This window comes from Falco rusticolus, chromosome 17 (genome assembly GCF_015220075.1).
Source record: "Falco rusticolus isolate bFalRus1 chromosome 17, bFalRus1.pri, whole genome shotgun sequence".
NCBI classification, from domain to species: Eukaryota; Metazoa; Chordata; class Aves; order Falconiformes; family Falconidae; genus Falco; species Falco rusticolus.
The window spans coordinates 1,221,331-1,238,577 of record NC_051203.1 but is presented as its reverse complement, the minus strand read 5'-3'; the positions used below and the strand labels follow the sequence as shown (position 1 = coordinate 1,238,577).

General features: G+C 55.2%; 1 protein-coding gene across 1 annotated transcript; it reads left to right on the top strand.

The window, feature by feature from the left end:
* The first annotated feature begins 4,364 nt into the window (after positions 1–4,364).
* MYBPH (myosin binding protein H) lies at positions 4,365–15,391 on the top strand. Its single transcript, XM_037410593.1, has 11 exons — positions 4,365–4,837; positions 5,075–5,209; positions 7,108–7,275; positions 9,863–9,951; positions 10,974–11,169; positions 11,507–11,646; positions 11,792–11,951; positions 12,784–12,920; positions 13,322–13,508; positions 14,669–14,710; positions 15,299–15,391. Exons 1-10 carry the CDS (start codon positions 4,597–4,599, stop codon positions 14,677–14,679), a joined length of 1,464 nt encoding a protein of 487 aa, XP_037266490.1. The 5' UTR covers positions 4,365–4,596; the 3' UTR covers positions 14,680–14,710; positions 15,299–15,391.
* Positions 15,392–17,247: the final 1,856 nt, after the last annotated feature.

The following is a 17,247-nucleotide window of genomic DNA, read 5'->3' as shown; positions in this document are numbered from 1 at the left end:
GGACATTTCTGTGTCCAAAACACAAATTGCCCATTTGTGGTGTCCTGTGGACTCACGTGATGTGCACAGGGCTGGATGTGGCCATGGGGAGGTGAGGATGTTTCCCTCTCTCTCTTGTTGGATGGCTTTGATTAATCCCACTGGGGATGGCAATGGGAACCCTGTCAGTCCCGGGTGTCCCCTTCCCCACTCTGATACAGGCCATAGGTGACAGCTCCTTGTTGACATCTGTCATGCCACCCCTTTGAGCCTGGCTCTGTCCTCTACACTGGTGAAGCACATTGTTTGTGCCAACAACCTCATGATCCTGTGCTCAGAACCAGCAGTGGCCCATGTAACAGCGTGTGACACCACCCTGCTGCTTTCACAGTCCTCCTGGGGTGCAAAGAGCCCACTGGGCTTTCCAGAGATGCTCGTGGGGACAGTGGCAAGAGGGGATGAGCACAGAGGAGGTTACAGCTTCAGGGAGCCATCTCCACCCGCATGCCATGGGCCCTTCGCTTATTCTGGGCCTTTGGCATCTCTGCTTCGCTCTACAATGTGCAAGTGGGAAGGTGTCACCACCCCCTGTCTAATCCTGGAGCCCTGTTCAGGGGATGGTCCTAATCTCTGGAAGCCTCCAGGATTTGCCTCAGCTGTCAGAGGCATCTCCTGTCTTCCCATACCAGTACATCAGCTCTCCCAGCGTGCAGAAGTGTTGCCGAGGCTCCCCCCCGTCCTGCCTGACAGGTCTCTGATGCTGTGATGTCCCAAACTGGCAAATCTGGATGGACAGGTAGACCTGATGCTTTTTGGGGTACAGCAAATCTGTACAGCAGGGACCCTCTTTGCGATGGGGTCCCAGCAATAAACCCAGCTGAAAGATGTCCCTGCTGCATCTTTTTTTTTTTTTTTTTTGGGGGGGGGCGGTGGGGTGGGTGGGTTGAATTACAGTGGCATGAGGTGGAGCTGATCCTTTAGGGAAGAGATGATACTCTGGTTAGTTAGAACTATGTTACCTGGAGGATAAGCAAGGAACATCGATGGTTCGGTGTGCTGGGAATGTGGGTTCAAACCAATTTATAACAAGTATCAGCTTCCTATAGAGAAGAGGTCTTTTCTCGTTGGAAAATATGAATGCCCTAGTTTTCAGCTAAATCCTGAAATATTTGGGGTATCAAGCAAAAATATGTTGATATTTAAATTATCACTACAATTTTAATGTTCAACCCTCCTGGTTGCCCGTAGGAACAGCCAGCACAGCCCACGTGGTTTTTGGTTTGGCACTCTGTTTTCATGTCAAGGTGGAGGTATCGCACTGGTGGGCACTTTGTTTTGTTTCTCATTTTAGCTCCCTCACCCCAAAGCTGGGGGGGTGAGACACCCTGCTCCCATCCTTGTGGATGAAATGACTCCATGGAAGCCGTTTCTCCCGCCCTGTCCTGCATCCACAAGTGAAGCCACTGTGGTGGGTGACAGAACCTTCGGCACTTGAGTCTGGTCCCTACGGGAAACCCTTTGCCGCTGGAACTGGGCCACCTGCCAGGTGCCATTGTCACTTACAGCAGTCAGTGTGGTGTTTCCATGCTTGAGTTTGCTCAACACACGGAGGTCTTGCTGGCAACGTGTGAATAAACAAGATGCCAAAATGCTACAGTAAGGTGCCCCAGATAAGTCTGGATGATAAACCATATTGATTCACTTGCTCTTAACCTATGAGTCATTCCCTGAGTCAACAGAGAAAACGGCATCCAAACATCACCCAGCAGGTTGAAAAACTTCAAGAACTTCAAGCAAAATAATTGCATTGATGTTTTTTTTCCTGGGGAAACTATTTAATTTCCAACCTCACCAATCTGAATTGAAATAGGAGAGAAATTTGAGTGCTAATTTCTTTGTGACCTAGAGTTTTGGTATTGATGTATTTTTTTCCAGACCGCTTTAAATTGTTTTTCTTAACACATAATCAAAAGAAACCTGCTTTTTGCAAAGCATTTTGGTTTAGATTAGACATCACGATTGCCTTTGAGAAAGACACACAGAAGATTTCTGAGCAGAGCTGGGAGTCTGGAGGTGGCCACCTGTGAGCTGATGGAAAAAGTCATCAAGGCATGGGCCATGTGAAAGCTGAGGGATCAAGGATGTTCTGAGATCATCCAAGACAAGATGAAATCCCTGTGGATCAAGGTATGGAGAAACCAGAGCTTCTCTAATCCTCCCCTCTGGGTGCCAGACCCACCAGGGAGCCAAAGGCAGCTGGAGAACAGACGGATGGTGTCCTCCAGCCCTACATAGCTGTGCTGGGGAGCAGGGCTGTCTTCTCTTTTGCCAGAGCAGCTGCAGAAAATTTTATTGTTTATGACCCACTTGGCAAGTTTGAGCCACCCCGAGGCACTCTGGGGAGCAGGAGGGACCGCCAGTACCTGTCCATGGCCTGCAGGCAGCAAAAATGGCCAGGAGCCCCACATCACCCTCTTCTCCCTGCCTCAGGGAGCTCATCCTTCAGGCATCCCAAAGGTATCTTGGGGAAGGAGGAGCCTTTATTAGGCATATCACTCCTCGCTGGCAGAAGTAATCGAGGAACATCTGGGTTATCGCATAGTTTTGGAGGAAACATACCCTCCCTGAGATACTGATACCATCTCTTGGTGTCCTGGCTTTGTCCTGCTGCCAAATGCTGTTTCTGAAATGCCCAGGAGAGAAAAAAATATCCCTCCTGGAGCAGGAGGGTCGTGCTGCTGGGCTGCAGCCCCTGGGCAGGGTGGGAGCCCATGGGGGACCAGGTCTGCCCTGTCCAGGTGACTCGCTGATGGCTGTAAGGAGCTTTCTTCTCAGGTCACAGGAGGAGCAGGGCTAGCAGGGAGCGTGAGGTCTCTGTGCTCTTCCCAGAGAGCAGCAGCTGCACATCTCGCTGTCTGTGCAGGGCACAGTGGGCAGGGGTCCTTGGGACGATGCCTCCATGCATCACTGCCTGTGGTTGCCTGGCAGCCAGGAGCTGAGCCCGGTGGCTGGCCAAGCCCAGTGCTCCTCCACCACCTTGATGGACCAAAAAGCCAGCGTTACTGCCCTGGCTTCCTTTCCCAGCCAGTCCATGGCTCCTGCTCCAGCTGGGATGCATCCCTCAGAGCCCTGTAGCTTTTCTCTGGGATGTCACCATCCCTTTAAAGGCCAGCCTGGCCAATGGGGCTTTACTCTTTCTTCTCTCCCTCCCCTTCACTGCAGCTCCCCCCACCTGGAAAGCCACCCCCTTGTCAGCAAAGCTCAGATCATCGGGCTCTGCCAGAGCTTCAGGCTCTGGTTGTCTCCGAGATGCCTCTTGACGCTGATGTCCATCTTGGGAGGTGTTTCCTGGGGACCAGGGAACTGTGAGCCTTTGGACCAACGCCCAGGAGAGCCGGGTTTGCCTGGATCCTCCATAGCAGCATCCCTGGAGACAGGCAAGTAGCTGGGAAACAGGAGAAAACAGTCAGCCCCAGTTTGAGGAAGGTTAAGGAGTCAGACCAGGGGTGACAGAGACCTTTTCAGCAGCGCCTCATGCATGGCATGGCAAGGGAGGGAAACAAGGGGAGGTGGGGGGAGAAGGGTGGATCCTACAGGACTAATGGGGCTTTCCTAGGTCAGTGGGGGGCTTTGGGGCAAATCTGAGTTTGAGGGCTAACAGAAGGGTGGCTGATCATGAGCTCTGGGGTGACCAAACTCTGTGGATAAGGTCCTGGTGGAGTGGGCAGGGCACAGGCTGGAGGGGAAGGCAGAGGGCTGGCTGCTGATAAATCTTCTCCAGGGATGCAATAAATCTTCTCCAGGAACATGGGTCAGGGGTACGGACAGCTGGGTTGGTCCAGGTGATCCCAAGAGTTGCCTTCTAACCTCAACAATGCGGTCAAGGCTGGGGGAGTATGTGGGGGAGCAGAGGGATCTGGGGCTGTGGGAGGACATGGTGGGTCGAGGTGGTCAGTGCAGGATTATCAGGGAGGATTGGGGGTCTAGTGTTAATGCAGGGGCTGGGGGAAGGCATCTGGGGCGCAGGGTCAATGGGGAGGCTGGGGGGGGGGCGTGCAGTGGGTGGCTGAGGAGGTGGCAGTGAGGGCATTGGGAAGTCCATAGCTAGAGGGCTGCTGGTGCTGGGGACAGGAGACATGTCCCCAAGGAAAGGTGACCTGGCTCTGGCCTGACCAGTCCCGTGCGAGCCTGGGGGGTGGGGGCAGGACCATATGCTGCGGCCCTATAGGAGGGGTAGCGGCATGCTGCTGAATGTGCAGGTCCCGGGTGGCTATTCCTGGCGGCCCCCGCCTGCGCAGGCAGATTGGTTTGCAGGGAGGTGACAAGTGCCAGCCGAAGCCTATAAAAATCTCCCAGCCCCTGTTCTGGCTCAGTGACCTGGTTCCCCCCTCCCAGGACAGCCGGTTCCCCCCTCCCAGGACAGCCGTCCCGGAGCAGAGACTCTCCGTCCAGAGTGGAGACGCCTGGTCCAGAGCAGGGACCCCAGCTTCAGAGTCAAGATCCCAGATCTGGAGGAGATACCTTTGGTCTGGAGCAGGGACCCCAAAACAGAGCAGAGATCCCAGAGAAGAGACCCCCCAAAACACCCTCTTCTCCAGCCCCCCCGGCTTTGCAGCAATGACCGGCAAAACTGCACCTCCGGCCACAGACCCAGCTCCGGCAGCTCCAAAAGAAGAGCCAGTGCCAGCCCCAGCTGCTGAAGAGCCCCCAGCCCCTGAGCAGCCCCCAGCCCCTGCAGATGAGTCCGCTTCTGTCCCTACACCAGAAGCGACTCCAGCCCCTGAAGAAGGTCCCCCGGCTCCCCCAGCTGAACCCCAAGCCCCAGCCCCTGAACCGAAGCTTGAGAAACCAAAGGCAGGTGAGGACGGGATCGGACACCGAAGCGGGGAGGGGAGATATGCAAGGCTGGGAGGGGGCATGGGGGGTGCTGGGGTGAAGGGATGGAGGGATGAAGTCATCAAGGGTATTTTTGCAGTGGGATTAGGCTGGGGGATTAGGAGGAGGGGGGGGCTGAGGACCAACATGGAGGGTGGGTGATTGCCCTCCAGCAGCCCCAGTACTCGAGAGCCTGTCCTCACCACTGCGCTTGTTACAGAGCCGCCCAGCTCCCCCTTGTCCTTGGCTGTGGAAGGAGTGAGCGAAAACTCGGTTATGCTGACCTGGAAAGCCCCAGAACAGACAGGCCAGTCGGGCCTGGATGGATACGTGGTGGAGATCTGCAAAGATGGAAGTAGGCTTGGGCTTTCCTGCCTCGTAAGCGTGGAGAGCTGCTGTGTTGCTGGGGAGGCATGGGATGGAGCTGGGCAGAACCTGGAAGTGCGTGTCCCTGGGGACCATTTTCTTTTCTTTGCTCAAATGGGTTCATTTTAAATGATTTTTTTTTTTTTTTTCCATGGAGGAACAGGGCTTCCCACTGGCTTCAGATAGCAGTGGTGTCTTTAGCAGGGGTCTGGATGGGTTTTAATATCACTGCTGTGTTAGAGGGAGGAGGAGAGACCAGCATACCCAGTGAGGGTGGTCTCTGATGAACTCCAGCTCTGCAGAAACCTGGGGTTGGGATGGTGGTGTAAGACCTCAGGATGAAGAAGATGTGATTGTCCCACGTTAGTCTGAAATGAAGTGCAGAAGGAATGGGGGTAAGGTGGGAGGATGAGGGGGGAAAGGATCCTGGGCAGCGCAAGAGGGGCTACCATAGATCAGCAGGCAAGCCCTGCCTGAGCCAGATGGGGCTTGAGATGTTTGGAAGGAGAATGGCCATTGTGGATGGAGGTGGGCTGGTGGGTGGCAACAATTATCTGCGCTTCTCCAGTTGCATGGCTGGTTGGTGGAATGGGCTAGGTGGGTAAAACTTGTGTTTTGGGTGCTCTCTTGAAGCCCTGCTTGGCTTTGGGGTGAAAGTGAATGACTTGTGTGGCTGGGAGGATCTGCAAGGGGAGGCTGGGACTGGTGGGCTGGGTGCTGTATGTGGCTGCGGTGGTTTGAGAGACCCAGGTTGTCAATGGGCCTTGGGGAGCTTGGTCTGTGACCCTTGGCTGTTTAGCTCGTGGCACACACGATCAACACATGCTTGGCTGTGGGAGGCTTCCATCATTGGGCTGGGGACTGGGGAGGTAAACTGGGATGGGGGATGAGGCCCTTGTGTGGGAGAAGGAGAGATGCAGCCACTCCTGGAGGGTGCTGGCTGACAGCCACCCAAAGGTCACAGTTTTGGATGCTCTCCTAGCTTGCTTTGAGCTTGGCTGGGTGACAGGAGAGCGCTAGTCATTCAGTGAAAACCACATGGGCTCCGTGACTGCGGTATTTGGGCTAGTGCAAGACCCTGGGTGGCTAAAATACAGTGAGATCCCAGTGAGGGCTGGTGTGAGTAATGCCCATGGTGAAGGGCAAGAGGAGCTGGTGGGATCTGGCTAGTCCAATGGCCCTGACAGGAAAACCTTCTTGGTTTGAAGGTGCACATGGTGGCTTAGCAAACACCAGCACTCACGGGTGGCTCTAATTGCCCACCTGGGACAGCCAGTCCCTTGGTGACTGGGGCAGCTGTTTTCTAACTGAGAAACCTGTTAAGAGCTTTGGCACATCACAAGGCTGTGTTAGCTAGCTGTTGGGGGGGAGGCTTCTGCATCTTGGCTAGGGGGTGAGTTTGAGATGCCCCTTCCAAGCAGGAAGAACAGTCAGAGATGTCTAGCTGACAGGTGACGAGCAGACCTTGCCTGATGTGGAAGGTGTGCTGGGGAACATGGTGAGCCCCAGCAAGTTACCCTGGGGCAGTGAGGGGAGCAGACTGGCTGGCAGGGCTGTCAAAGGATCTTAACTACTTCTAGAAATTCACCTGGAAGGTCAGCAGGGACCATGTTTGCTGGCCTAATGCCTTTTCTTGCTTGCAAACAGCCTCCTGAACAACAGTTGAGCTTCTGCCAGCATTTCGTGCCCCACGCTCCCTGGCAGGGTGGGGTGGCCAACCTCCCCTCTAAGATACCTTTTTCTGCTGCTGCCCCAAATCATGCAGTCTTTGCAAGGAAGGGAGAGGCTCTTTACCTCTGGTTTCACCCCTGTGGCTTGATCCTGCTCTTTGGGGTGTGCGTCCGTCTGTCCACCGCACGGCTGAAGTGCTCTGCTTGTTCATCGCAGGCACAGACTGGACGGCCGTGAACGAGGAGCCTTTTCTTTCCACCCGCTACACAATCCAGGACCTCAACTCCGGTGACAAGGTCCATGTGCGGGTGAAGGCTGTCAGCGCCAGCGGGGCCAGTGTCCCGGCGACATTGGAGCAGCCAGTCCTCATCAAGGAGATCCTCCGTAAGTACCGCTCCTGCCGCGCGTGGGTCCTGTGGGCTTTGCCAGCCGTGCAAAGGAATCGCCGTCCATCCTTGTAGCCTGGGCAGCCTCCGCACTCTAACACGTCACAATCCAGCCCCTGACCAGGTTGTTATTCTCCATAACTCTGTCCAGTTCTCTTGGGGTGGGATGGAGTAGCTCCCTGACTTCACAACACTGATCCTGCAGATGGTGAAGCTTTGCGGGTGAAGGACTCGGTGCAGAGCCACATTTTCAGATTTCATTGCAAGATCTCAGAAACTGTTTCATTTCCAGCACATTCCCTCTTCTTGGCCATACTACATCTCTAGTATGCCATCACACACACATCGGACAGCTTTGTTTATTTAGCTAAGGAAAGTCACGAGCTGGTAGTCTGGAGCATGGGAACTTTAATCATGCTGAACTCGCCAATGAATGACTTTCTCCCATGCTTAGCAAGACTCGCATTCCTCCCGAGGTGCTGTGAATGTGCTGAGGCTGATGTATGACTGCAAGGTTAGTTTTCACTTAGCAAATACATAGACTTATTTTGCCTTTACAAGGAATTATTAAAGCGCGGGTTTTCCTATTACTCAAAGAACACATCATGTATTTCAGCTGCTTTAAAATAGTAATAATAATAACAAAAGTTATTTCCAGGAACCATCAGCTTTTCATAGGAAAAGGCTTGGAGAAGGCTATCAGCATCTGGAAGGGGTCCTGCAGGGTCTGTCCTCTCAGTCTGCCCGGAGGAGGTGAACATGGCTTTATGGTTGGCGTCTGCTGCCGTGTTTACCTCCAGATCTCAAAGCCATCCCAACATAACTTGTAGGACCAGGGAGGATGAGGCAGGGAGGACTGGTATGAGATACCAAGTACACAACTTGTGTTTCCCACTTCTAATCCTTCGCTGCGCCCACCACTTCAAACCCCCTGCCCCTGCTGCCTGAGCTCTGTCCCAACCGTGTGTACCAGCTGAGAGGTGTAAAACCCAAAAAGCTGAAGGACCCACGCACAGCTTGCTCTTGCTCCGTGCTGGTGAGGTGTTTGGGTTGGTTTCCTTCCCCCCTCTTTTCTTTTTACTGACTGAAACCCTTCATTAACAAGCAGCACGTGCCCACTCATGCATTTCATTTGAAATACAGCCCTGTGCACGTTGCCTGGCTTTGAGGAGCAAATTAGCCCCCAGTGTCCCTCTGCCCCCCTGTGTTCACTCCAGTGGTGCTGGTCTGTGTGGTGTCCACAACTCCATTCCTCTTTGCCCTGTCCGTTACCTTCTGATCTTCGCATTTTATTTGGGACTGCATTTTGTACTTATCGGTTCATTTATAGCATCACAAGGGATTTTAAATAGCAGCGATACAGACTGCAGAGAGTTTGGAAACAGGTGGGATGAGTGGGTTTGGGAAGTGGAGAGAGACAAGGAGAAACCAGATGAAGATTTGGTGTGGGAGTTACATTTTGCAGGGAGCTAGAGCAGGAAAAATGCCTTTCCACCCACAGCAGCACGTCACCTGGGCCACCAACCCTGTCCAGCCCTCTCCAGCTGAGCAAGGCGCACAGAGCTGGAGAAAGCACCCATGAATTAACATTCCTCCACCGAGGTCAGGTTTCTCTGCCCCGCTGAGACTGATGAGCCCAAGTGGCAGCATCGATGCACGGATCCCCGAAATGAATAGCAGCAAGAGCAGAGGAGGGACCATCTCAGCTGTCAGCGGGGCCATCTGGGACTGCTGGGCATCTCCCTGCCCTCCCCAGCCCACTGCCGGTGTTTCACGCTCACAGCTGTTTAGCCATTGCTCAGTCCCGGGTTAATTCTGACCATGCCCCCTCCCCAGAGCTAAGCTCCGGCACGTTTAATCCAGGCAGAGACATGCAGCTTTTTATGAGTGGCTCACGTAAACCCAATGCCTCTCCAGAAGGATCACCCAGTGGCACCGACCCGGTAGGGTTACATGGCTGCTGCTATTTTCACCCTGGGAAGGAGACTCCATCAACATTCTCCAGGGCGTTTTTTGCTTATCTTTGTTATGTTCCCTTGGGGATGTTAGCCTTCGTTTTAAGCCTGGGGCTTTCACAGCTCTGCTGTGAGGAACCATGCACCATCTTGGTCTTGCAATGGCCTTGAGCGCACATCGAAGGTGGAGGTCTGGCGAGCCTTGTCCTTGTTAAAAGTTGGGTTGTGTGCCTCTGGGCCGTCTGCTTTCTGAACTGGGGAGAAATATTTCCTAACGCAGAGATGCTGTCCTCTGCCTTGCTGCCGTGTAGGCTGTGCTGTGGCTCTTCTGGGTAAGCCCATGTTGGTGTCCGTGGCCTGGCTACAATGGAGGCGAATGGTCCATCGGGGTGGTGCTGTCGGGTTGGTGACCTGGGGGCTCAAGGATGGGTGTAATTTTGGGGTGCAGGCAATGGGGTAGGTTGGCACGGCCCTGCAGGGAAGCAAGCATGTCCAGGAGATGGGATGGAAGAGGTGGCTGTGTTTCTGGGTGGGATTTCTGGATGGCCAAGTGGGGGGATGCATGGGGTGGGTCAGCCAGCTGGGGGCTGTGATTTTCTTGGCCCCACTGCATAACTTTCTGGTCCCCAGAGCTCCCGAGGATCCGTGTGCCTCGTCACCTGCGGCAGACGTATGTCAGGCACGTTGGGGATGCTGTGAACATGATGATCCCTTTCCAGGTAGGTGGATGAATTGGGAGTTACTCCCCCAGGCTCTTTCTCTGCAGGTTGGCTTCTGCAGTGACTTTTCTAGCCCCCGTGACATGCCTGGGGCCAACAGTGGGCTGGCTTATCCTGATCCCCATGTCTCATGGGCCAAGGGTGGGAGATGGGGTGGGAACATCTCTCCCGTTCCTGCCTAGTTCCCATTTTTCTCCTGCTGCGTTTTTGTTGCTAGTAGTGACAACAGGACCACCCCAAACATGCTAGGGCATGGGCTAGCTATTGCTGCTGCCTCTGCCCATGAGCCCTGTTCAGCTCATGTTCCTGGCAGGGATCTGGCCATGTACCACAAGACCCCACAGCACAGCAGTGGGGACCTTCCTGGGGAAAGCAGCTGCCTTTGGAGCAGGGCAGCCCCAGGGCTGTGTGATGGGGGGAGTGATGCAGAAACTGGTGGGCCAGGCTGCAGGTCCTCTCCTCAACTGATCATATACTGTGTGGGGCATCACCAAAGCATCTCCATCATGGCATCTGAGATAGAGAAAACCAGTCCTGAAACATGCTGGTCAAGCAGGGGAAAGCGAGAGGCAGAAAGCTGCCCCAGAGTTGAGGGACATGTCCATGCCATGTCTCATAAGCAGCTGGGAGCCTGCTCTGCCTGTGCTCCAGGCATGAATTTGCCCTGGATGCTGAATTCAAGCCCCTGCTGCTAGGCTGGAACCTGGGCTCACTGTCTGCACCGCAGGAGCACACCTTTGCCTGAGATACCCTGGGCAGGTAAAGCTGGGCTTGCTCCATAAGGACTCTGGGAGACCAGCATGTTCCAGCATCATCCCTGGAGCCTGATGGCTTCACATCAGTGGGACTGGCAGGGACCGGCTGTAGTTCCATCCCTGGGGACTGCTGGATGGGAGAGGCCAGATCCAGGCCACTGCTGCCTGGACAAAGCAGGTTGGCTCTGTCCACCCATCCTTCCCCGCAGGATGTGGTGGGACCATGTGCTCAAGTGGCTCCTAACCTGCCTGTGTGGGTTGCTCCAGGGAAAGCCGCAGCCTGAGGTGATCTGGACCAAGGGTGACCAGCCCCTGGACACCAGCCGCATCAACATCCGCAACTTGGAGAGTGACACCATCTTCTACATCCGCAACGCGCAGCGCAGCGATTCGGGCAAGTACGAGCTTGCCGTGCGGGTAAATGGAGCGGAGGACAAGGCTACCCTGGACATTCGAGTGATCGGTAAGGTTGGGGATGGGACCCTGCAGGGCCACCCTGGGGCTCATTTCTGCCCCTTGGCTGGGGATAGCTCTTGCTCTGGGTGGGATGGGACAGGGCTACCAACAAGGCAGGGGATTCTGGTGTCCCTCTTCCACGGGATCTTCTGCAGTGTCATGGAGATTAACTCCTCTGCCTGGGGATGCAGGGCTTCTGCCACCCATGCCCATTGCAGCTTCTCATCCCTCGTGTGCTGCAACAGGGTGATAAGAGATTAAAAGTGAGGTGCAAGGGGTGGTCAAGGCACAGAATGCAGGGGGAGCAAATTAGGATGCCACCCTGTGAGGGTTTGTGTTTGCAGAGCCACCAGGCCCCCCCCAGAACCTGAAGCTGGTGGATGTGTGGGGCTTTAATGTGGCGCTGGAGTGGACCCCCCCAGTGGACAATGGCAACTCCGACATTAAGGGCTACAGGGTGCAGAAGTCAGACAAGAAGAGTGGGGTGAGTCTGGGCACTCCTGTGTCCTGGTGCTGGGGATGTCCTGGTGGGAGTGGAGCAGCTGCACACCCCTGTCTCCCCACATGCCTTCTACATCCTTTGGACAGCCTGCCTTTCCTCACCACTCTTTTCACTCCCCTCCTCCCAGAAATGGTTCACAGCACTGGAGCGCTGCACCCGCACCAGCTGCACCATCTCCGACCTCATCATCGGCAATACCTACTCATTCCGGGTGTTCGCGGAAAACGCCTGTGGACTGAGCGAGAAGGCGGCTGTCGCCTCTGGAGTGGCCCACATCCAGAAGACAAGTAGGGACAAGGCTCTGGCTAAGGGGTTGGGGGATGCTGATGGGCAAGAGGGGTCCTATGCCCATTTGGGCTAGTGGGGCTTCCTCGGTGTTGTGGTGATGCTGCTGGGCTGATGCCAAGGCAGGTCCCTGTCCCCAGGCTGTGCAGCCCTGAGGGCGAGGTCCTCTGCCCTCCTTCTACACCTCCTTTTGCCTCCAAGGAAGACTTGTGCCATGGTCAGCCCCATAGGTGGGATCAAGGCATGGAAATTCCTGGGACGGAATCAAAGCAGGAGCTGGGAGGGGTGAGGATCAGCCCTGGCTTTAACCCCACAGCTCAGGGCCAGCAGAGGAAGGCACCCGTGCAGTGGTCCATCTCGGGGCCAAACCTCCAAACCAGCATCCCTCAGCCCCATTCTCCCTCCAGCTATTTCCATCCTGCTCCATGGTAGCACATAGTGAGCTGGGGTCTCTGCCACTTGCAGAGCTTATCTCCAGCTCCTACTTCTCTGCCCTGAATTTTGGGGATGGAGTAGGAGATCCAGAGAGGTGTCTGGCCTGTATCTGGCAAGCCGCATGTAGCATGCATTGCAGTGATGGTTTGCAGACTGGCATCTTCCCTGTCCCCTGCAGAGACTGGGAACTAACATGACATGGCTGGATGAGAAGGGATCTATAGACAGAGCTGGGCTGAGCTGAAGGCCAGGTCCTTGGGTCGGGCTAGATGCTGTCTGGCTTGTTTTGTGAGGGAGCAGAAACATTTTGGCGTATCTTGGGCTGAATTCCTGTGACTATGTACTGGTCAGCCCAGGAGCCCAAGCTCTGCCTCAGCCTAGACTTAATTATTTTCTTAGAAACTGTTTACCAGCCAGAAAAGATCCCCCAACGGGACATGATGGAGCCTCCAAAGTTCACCCAGCCCCTAACAGACCGAACCACGACCCGGGGCTACAGCACACATCTCTTCTGCTGCGTCCGGGGCTTCCCCCAGGTCAGTGGTTCCCCCCCTGGGCAGCCACCAGTGGGGATGCTGCAGGGTGGCTGGAGGTGCTGGGAGACAGTGGGTCATGTTGGGTTAGGGCTGGATGAGGTTAGAGGGCAATTCTGAGTGGGTTTGGAGTGTATAAACATAAGCATAAGCATGGAGATGGGTGACAGGTCTTAATTCAAGCCATGTCTTGTTTCTTTCTGCACTGGGGAAGGAACTGTGGAGCAGTGCTTAGGGCTCAAAAATGGGAAGTTTAGCTCTTCGAACTCCTGACTATGAATCCCACCATGGCCACCAGCTTCAGGCAGGGTCACGGCAGAGGGAGGTGGCTGCATTTTGGAGCCAGCTAGATTTCTCATTTCTCTCCCTGTCTTAACAAACAAACAAATCCTGTTGCCTTCCAGCCTAAAATCATCTGGATGAAAAATCAGATGGAGATACGGGAAGACCCCAAATACATAGCGATGATCGAGCAGGGTGTCTGCTCCCTGGAAATCCGCAAGCCCAGCCCTTTCGATGGGGGCATCTACACCTGCAAAGCTGTGAACCCCTTGGGGGAAGCCTCAGTAGACTGCAAACTTGATGTGAAAGGTAAAATTGGCTGAGGAGATAGAGGAGCAGGCCTCCTTGCCTGCTTTTCCTGTTCTCACTTTCACGGTGGTGTCGTTTGTCCCTGTTCTGTGTTGATCCTGGTGATGGTAAAGCCCAAGGACATGGGGCAGCCCTATGGGGCTGGAGCTGGAGCTTTGGGCTTCTTGGGTTATCGGTCTTGAAACACCTTGAAATTGCTTGCCTTCATTCATGGCCAATAAATGGGGAGGAAACCAGAAATTCCAGAGCCAGAGGACCAGAGGTGCTGGCGGAGGCTGGGACAGTCGTTTGTCCCTCACTGTGCCTACCAGCACTTGTGTCCCAAGCCAGGGGTGGGGTGGGGGTGGGGGCTCTGCTGAACGCCCTCCACTTGCACCTGGGTTGTTCTGATTTATGCCTCAGGATCCTGCCTAGAGCTCCCAGCTCACATTTCCCTGCCTCAGCAGAGCGCCCAGCCCAGCCCTTGCATGCGGGTGCCCTGCTTTGCTCCCTGCAGATGCTGCCTCTGCATGCTGCACACCCTCCTTGGCATGCAGGAGGATGCATGCCCACACACTACATGCATGTTCCTTGAGTGGCAGTGTGTCCTTAGACACGTGTCACACTTATTATTTCTCATTCCGTGGCTTCCCAGCACATGCTTGCCCCAAGACATGCTCTGCCCTACTTCTCACGCAGGCAGGGCTCTGATCCGGCAGGTGCCCAGCATCCTCGGTCCCTGCTGGAGCCACAGGGCTGCCAGCACGGCATGGGGTTGGTGCTGGCTCTGTGGCAGCTGGTGGCAGGGCTCCCAGCCCATGCAGTGAGCACTGACCCAGCCAGCCCTGACCACGCTGCCCTGCAGGTAGGGCTGTCAGCGCAGCCGTGCAGGCAGCACGGTGAAGTCTGCCAGGAGGATGAGCTGCTGGTTGTGCTGGGGACACCAAGCACCTGGGAGTCACCCAGGCTGGGATCTTGTGGGCAAGCTGGCCAGGAGCAGGCAGTGATGGGGATGTGCATGATTGCTTGGAGTGTGTATGTGTGAGGGTGGTGTGTGTAGGTGCGTGTTGGTACGTGTGCACATGAATAAGTTGGTTATACCCTGGCCTGCTTTTGGTAGCCAAAAGTGGAGTAAGACGAGGGAAGTTCAGGGGGTTTATATCTCCTGTGCTCTCCTGCAGTGCCCCAGTGAGGACAGATCAGAGCACAAGAAGAAGAGCAAGGTAGGTCTGGGTTGGGGCTGTGGGAAGGAGGGGGAGGGTGGATCACTTCATCGGGGTTGAGGTGGGTTGAGTGTCCTGAATTAGCCCTTGTCACCTGCTGACGGAGCCCCAGTCTCAGGTCTCCATCATCCCATGGCTGGAGATGCACTGGTGGGGTGGGAAAAACGGGTGCGGAGCCTGAGAGAAACCTGCCCTTTTGCAAGGTGGAGGGAGGGCTGTGAATATGGCCAGGAGGAAAAACATGCCCGTGGAGACTGATGTGCCTGGCAGGTGCAGGGGCAGCATGGCTAGCAGAGCTCCAGTTTGCAGACAGGGCTCAGAGACCTGGGGCATCAGGGGCTGGATGCACATGAGGGGTGTAGGTACTGGGGGCAGGTATAAAGGGGTGTGAAATGGGACTGCGGGGTGGAAAAGCAGAGCTAAAGCAGTTGCACCTGAGTTTTTTGGGGTGGGAGAGGGTGGAAGAGCTGGGCCGGGTTTGTCTTCCATTACAGCTGTAGCTGGGATGTGGTTTCCCATCTCATCCCTCACCACTGCTCTCTTGGCAGCAATGCCCTTGCAGGACTCAGATCTCATCCCTTTACTCAGGTGGATGCTGCAGCTGCTGTGTGGTAGCATGACATGTGGTGATGCTTCTGGCCATGGTCTCTGCTGGCCTGCCCCTCCCTGGCAGTTCTTGGCGGGGGGGGGGGGGGGGGCTGTACCTCAGCCTGCCATGGCATGGTCCCCTGTAGGAGCTGTGACAAGGAAACAAGCCCATCTCAGGGGCTTTGGTCCTAATAAAAAAGCCCAAACCGCTCTGTCCTGCTCCTTGTGGGGGTGTTGGGTGGGGGAGGTAGAGGGGAGAGAGCTGCCAGGTATGCTCCAGGTTCATATAATCATCCAATCAAACTGAGGATGGCTTTTCAGCTTGAAAAGAAAGGACCAGCTTTCTGAAGAATATATGAAGATGATTAAACCAGTAGCAACCCAACAACGGGAAGGAGAAGGACGGGGAAATGTTTCTTGCTGGAGAATAATTCTGGCTGGGGGGTGGAAAAAGCAATATCAAAACTGTGGCATGTTGATGCTTCTTCATGGAAGTACAATTTCTTTATCCATGCTAGCATAGCAATGATGCTGCCACCAGCATCCCTTCCCCACAGCATGAGACAGCAGGGGCAGGATGTGCCGATGTGTTATCTGGAGGAGGAGGGATGGTCCCTGTTAGCTACTGGTAGCTTGTGTGCATAAAGATGACTCCGTACAGCTCTGAGACAGCTCAGGTCAGATGCTGTTTATTAACAGAGAGCCCAGACAGATCCATCAAACTGACTAAGCACATCGTTAGCCAGGGGTCAGCAGCTTGGCGTACCCCCTCCTGCAGCACAGCATCCCTCTGGGGCTGGGGTGGGCAAGGGCAGGAGCTCTCTTCCCCATCTGCCAGCTTGGCCATGGGGCCAGACCCTGCCCTGAGCGAGGCATATCCTGGCAGGTGCTGGCACTGCTGGCGTGGGTGCAGATCCAGCCTGGGCATCTGCAGATCCGAGCCCAGCCCTTGGTGCCACTGGAGAGCAAAGCCAGGCAGTGCCCATAGCTGAAAGCTGTCCCTTCCCCGCAGCATCACTCCTGCAGCTCTGCTTTGTCCCTGCGTGCCCCCAGTCACCCCAGTCATGCCCAGGATGAAGTCTGTGGGGATACTGCTGTTCCCAGGGGCTCCGCACTGTCCACTCCAGCCATCCTTTCCACCATCAGAGGGCATTGTCGGATTAATTTTTACCCCAGCTGCTGGTCAGGCTGGTTTACCGAGGTGGTTGGGGTTAGTGGTGGCAGTGGGCAGAGGCTGCAGTGTGTCTGGCAGGTGGAGAGCAGCTCTTCCCCTGGCACGCTCCCACCTGCCCTCGGGCACTGCTGGGGATGTCCTGGCCCCCTTGACGTCCCTGGCATTTTGGCATGTGGCTTGGGCCAGTGGGAGCCTTTGGGGGACAGGGGCTGGGGCTGGGCTGTGTTAGCGGGGGGGTTGCTAACGCAGGGGGAAGCAGCAGCTCCAAGACTGTGTCATGCTGCATGCTGTGCCCTTTCCAGACTCTTAATGTGATCCTACGGGGCAAAGACTGTGTTTGTAACCCCACAGGGGACTGGGGTGGGTAACAGCATCCACATTTAGTGAGCTCTCCTAGGGAAAGGTCCAGAGAGCATGGAGTGGAAAAATCCACTAGATGTTTTTTTCTGAAAGCATTCACATGCCTTTTTATTTATGAGCATCCCAGTTGTCAGGTTTCTGGGCACCTTAGCAAGGATCAGGCAAAGGCATCAGTTCCAGGAAAGCAGCCTCTTGCAGGAATAAGATGCGAGTGGGAATCAGACCTGTGCTCGGTAAACAGCAGCCCTAATTCGGGGCCAGGCTACTGCTGTGCAAAGGGACTGTGGGCACGAGGTAGGGAGGTCCTCTCTGCACTAGCCTGGAGCTGCAGCATCCTCAGGCACTAATGATTTTGGGTTCCTCACATCAAGGAGGTTGGGAGGGTGTTCAGGACCCCTCCATTGCGATGAGGCCC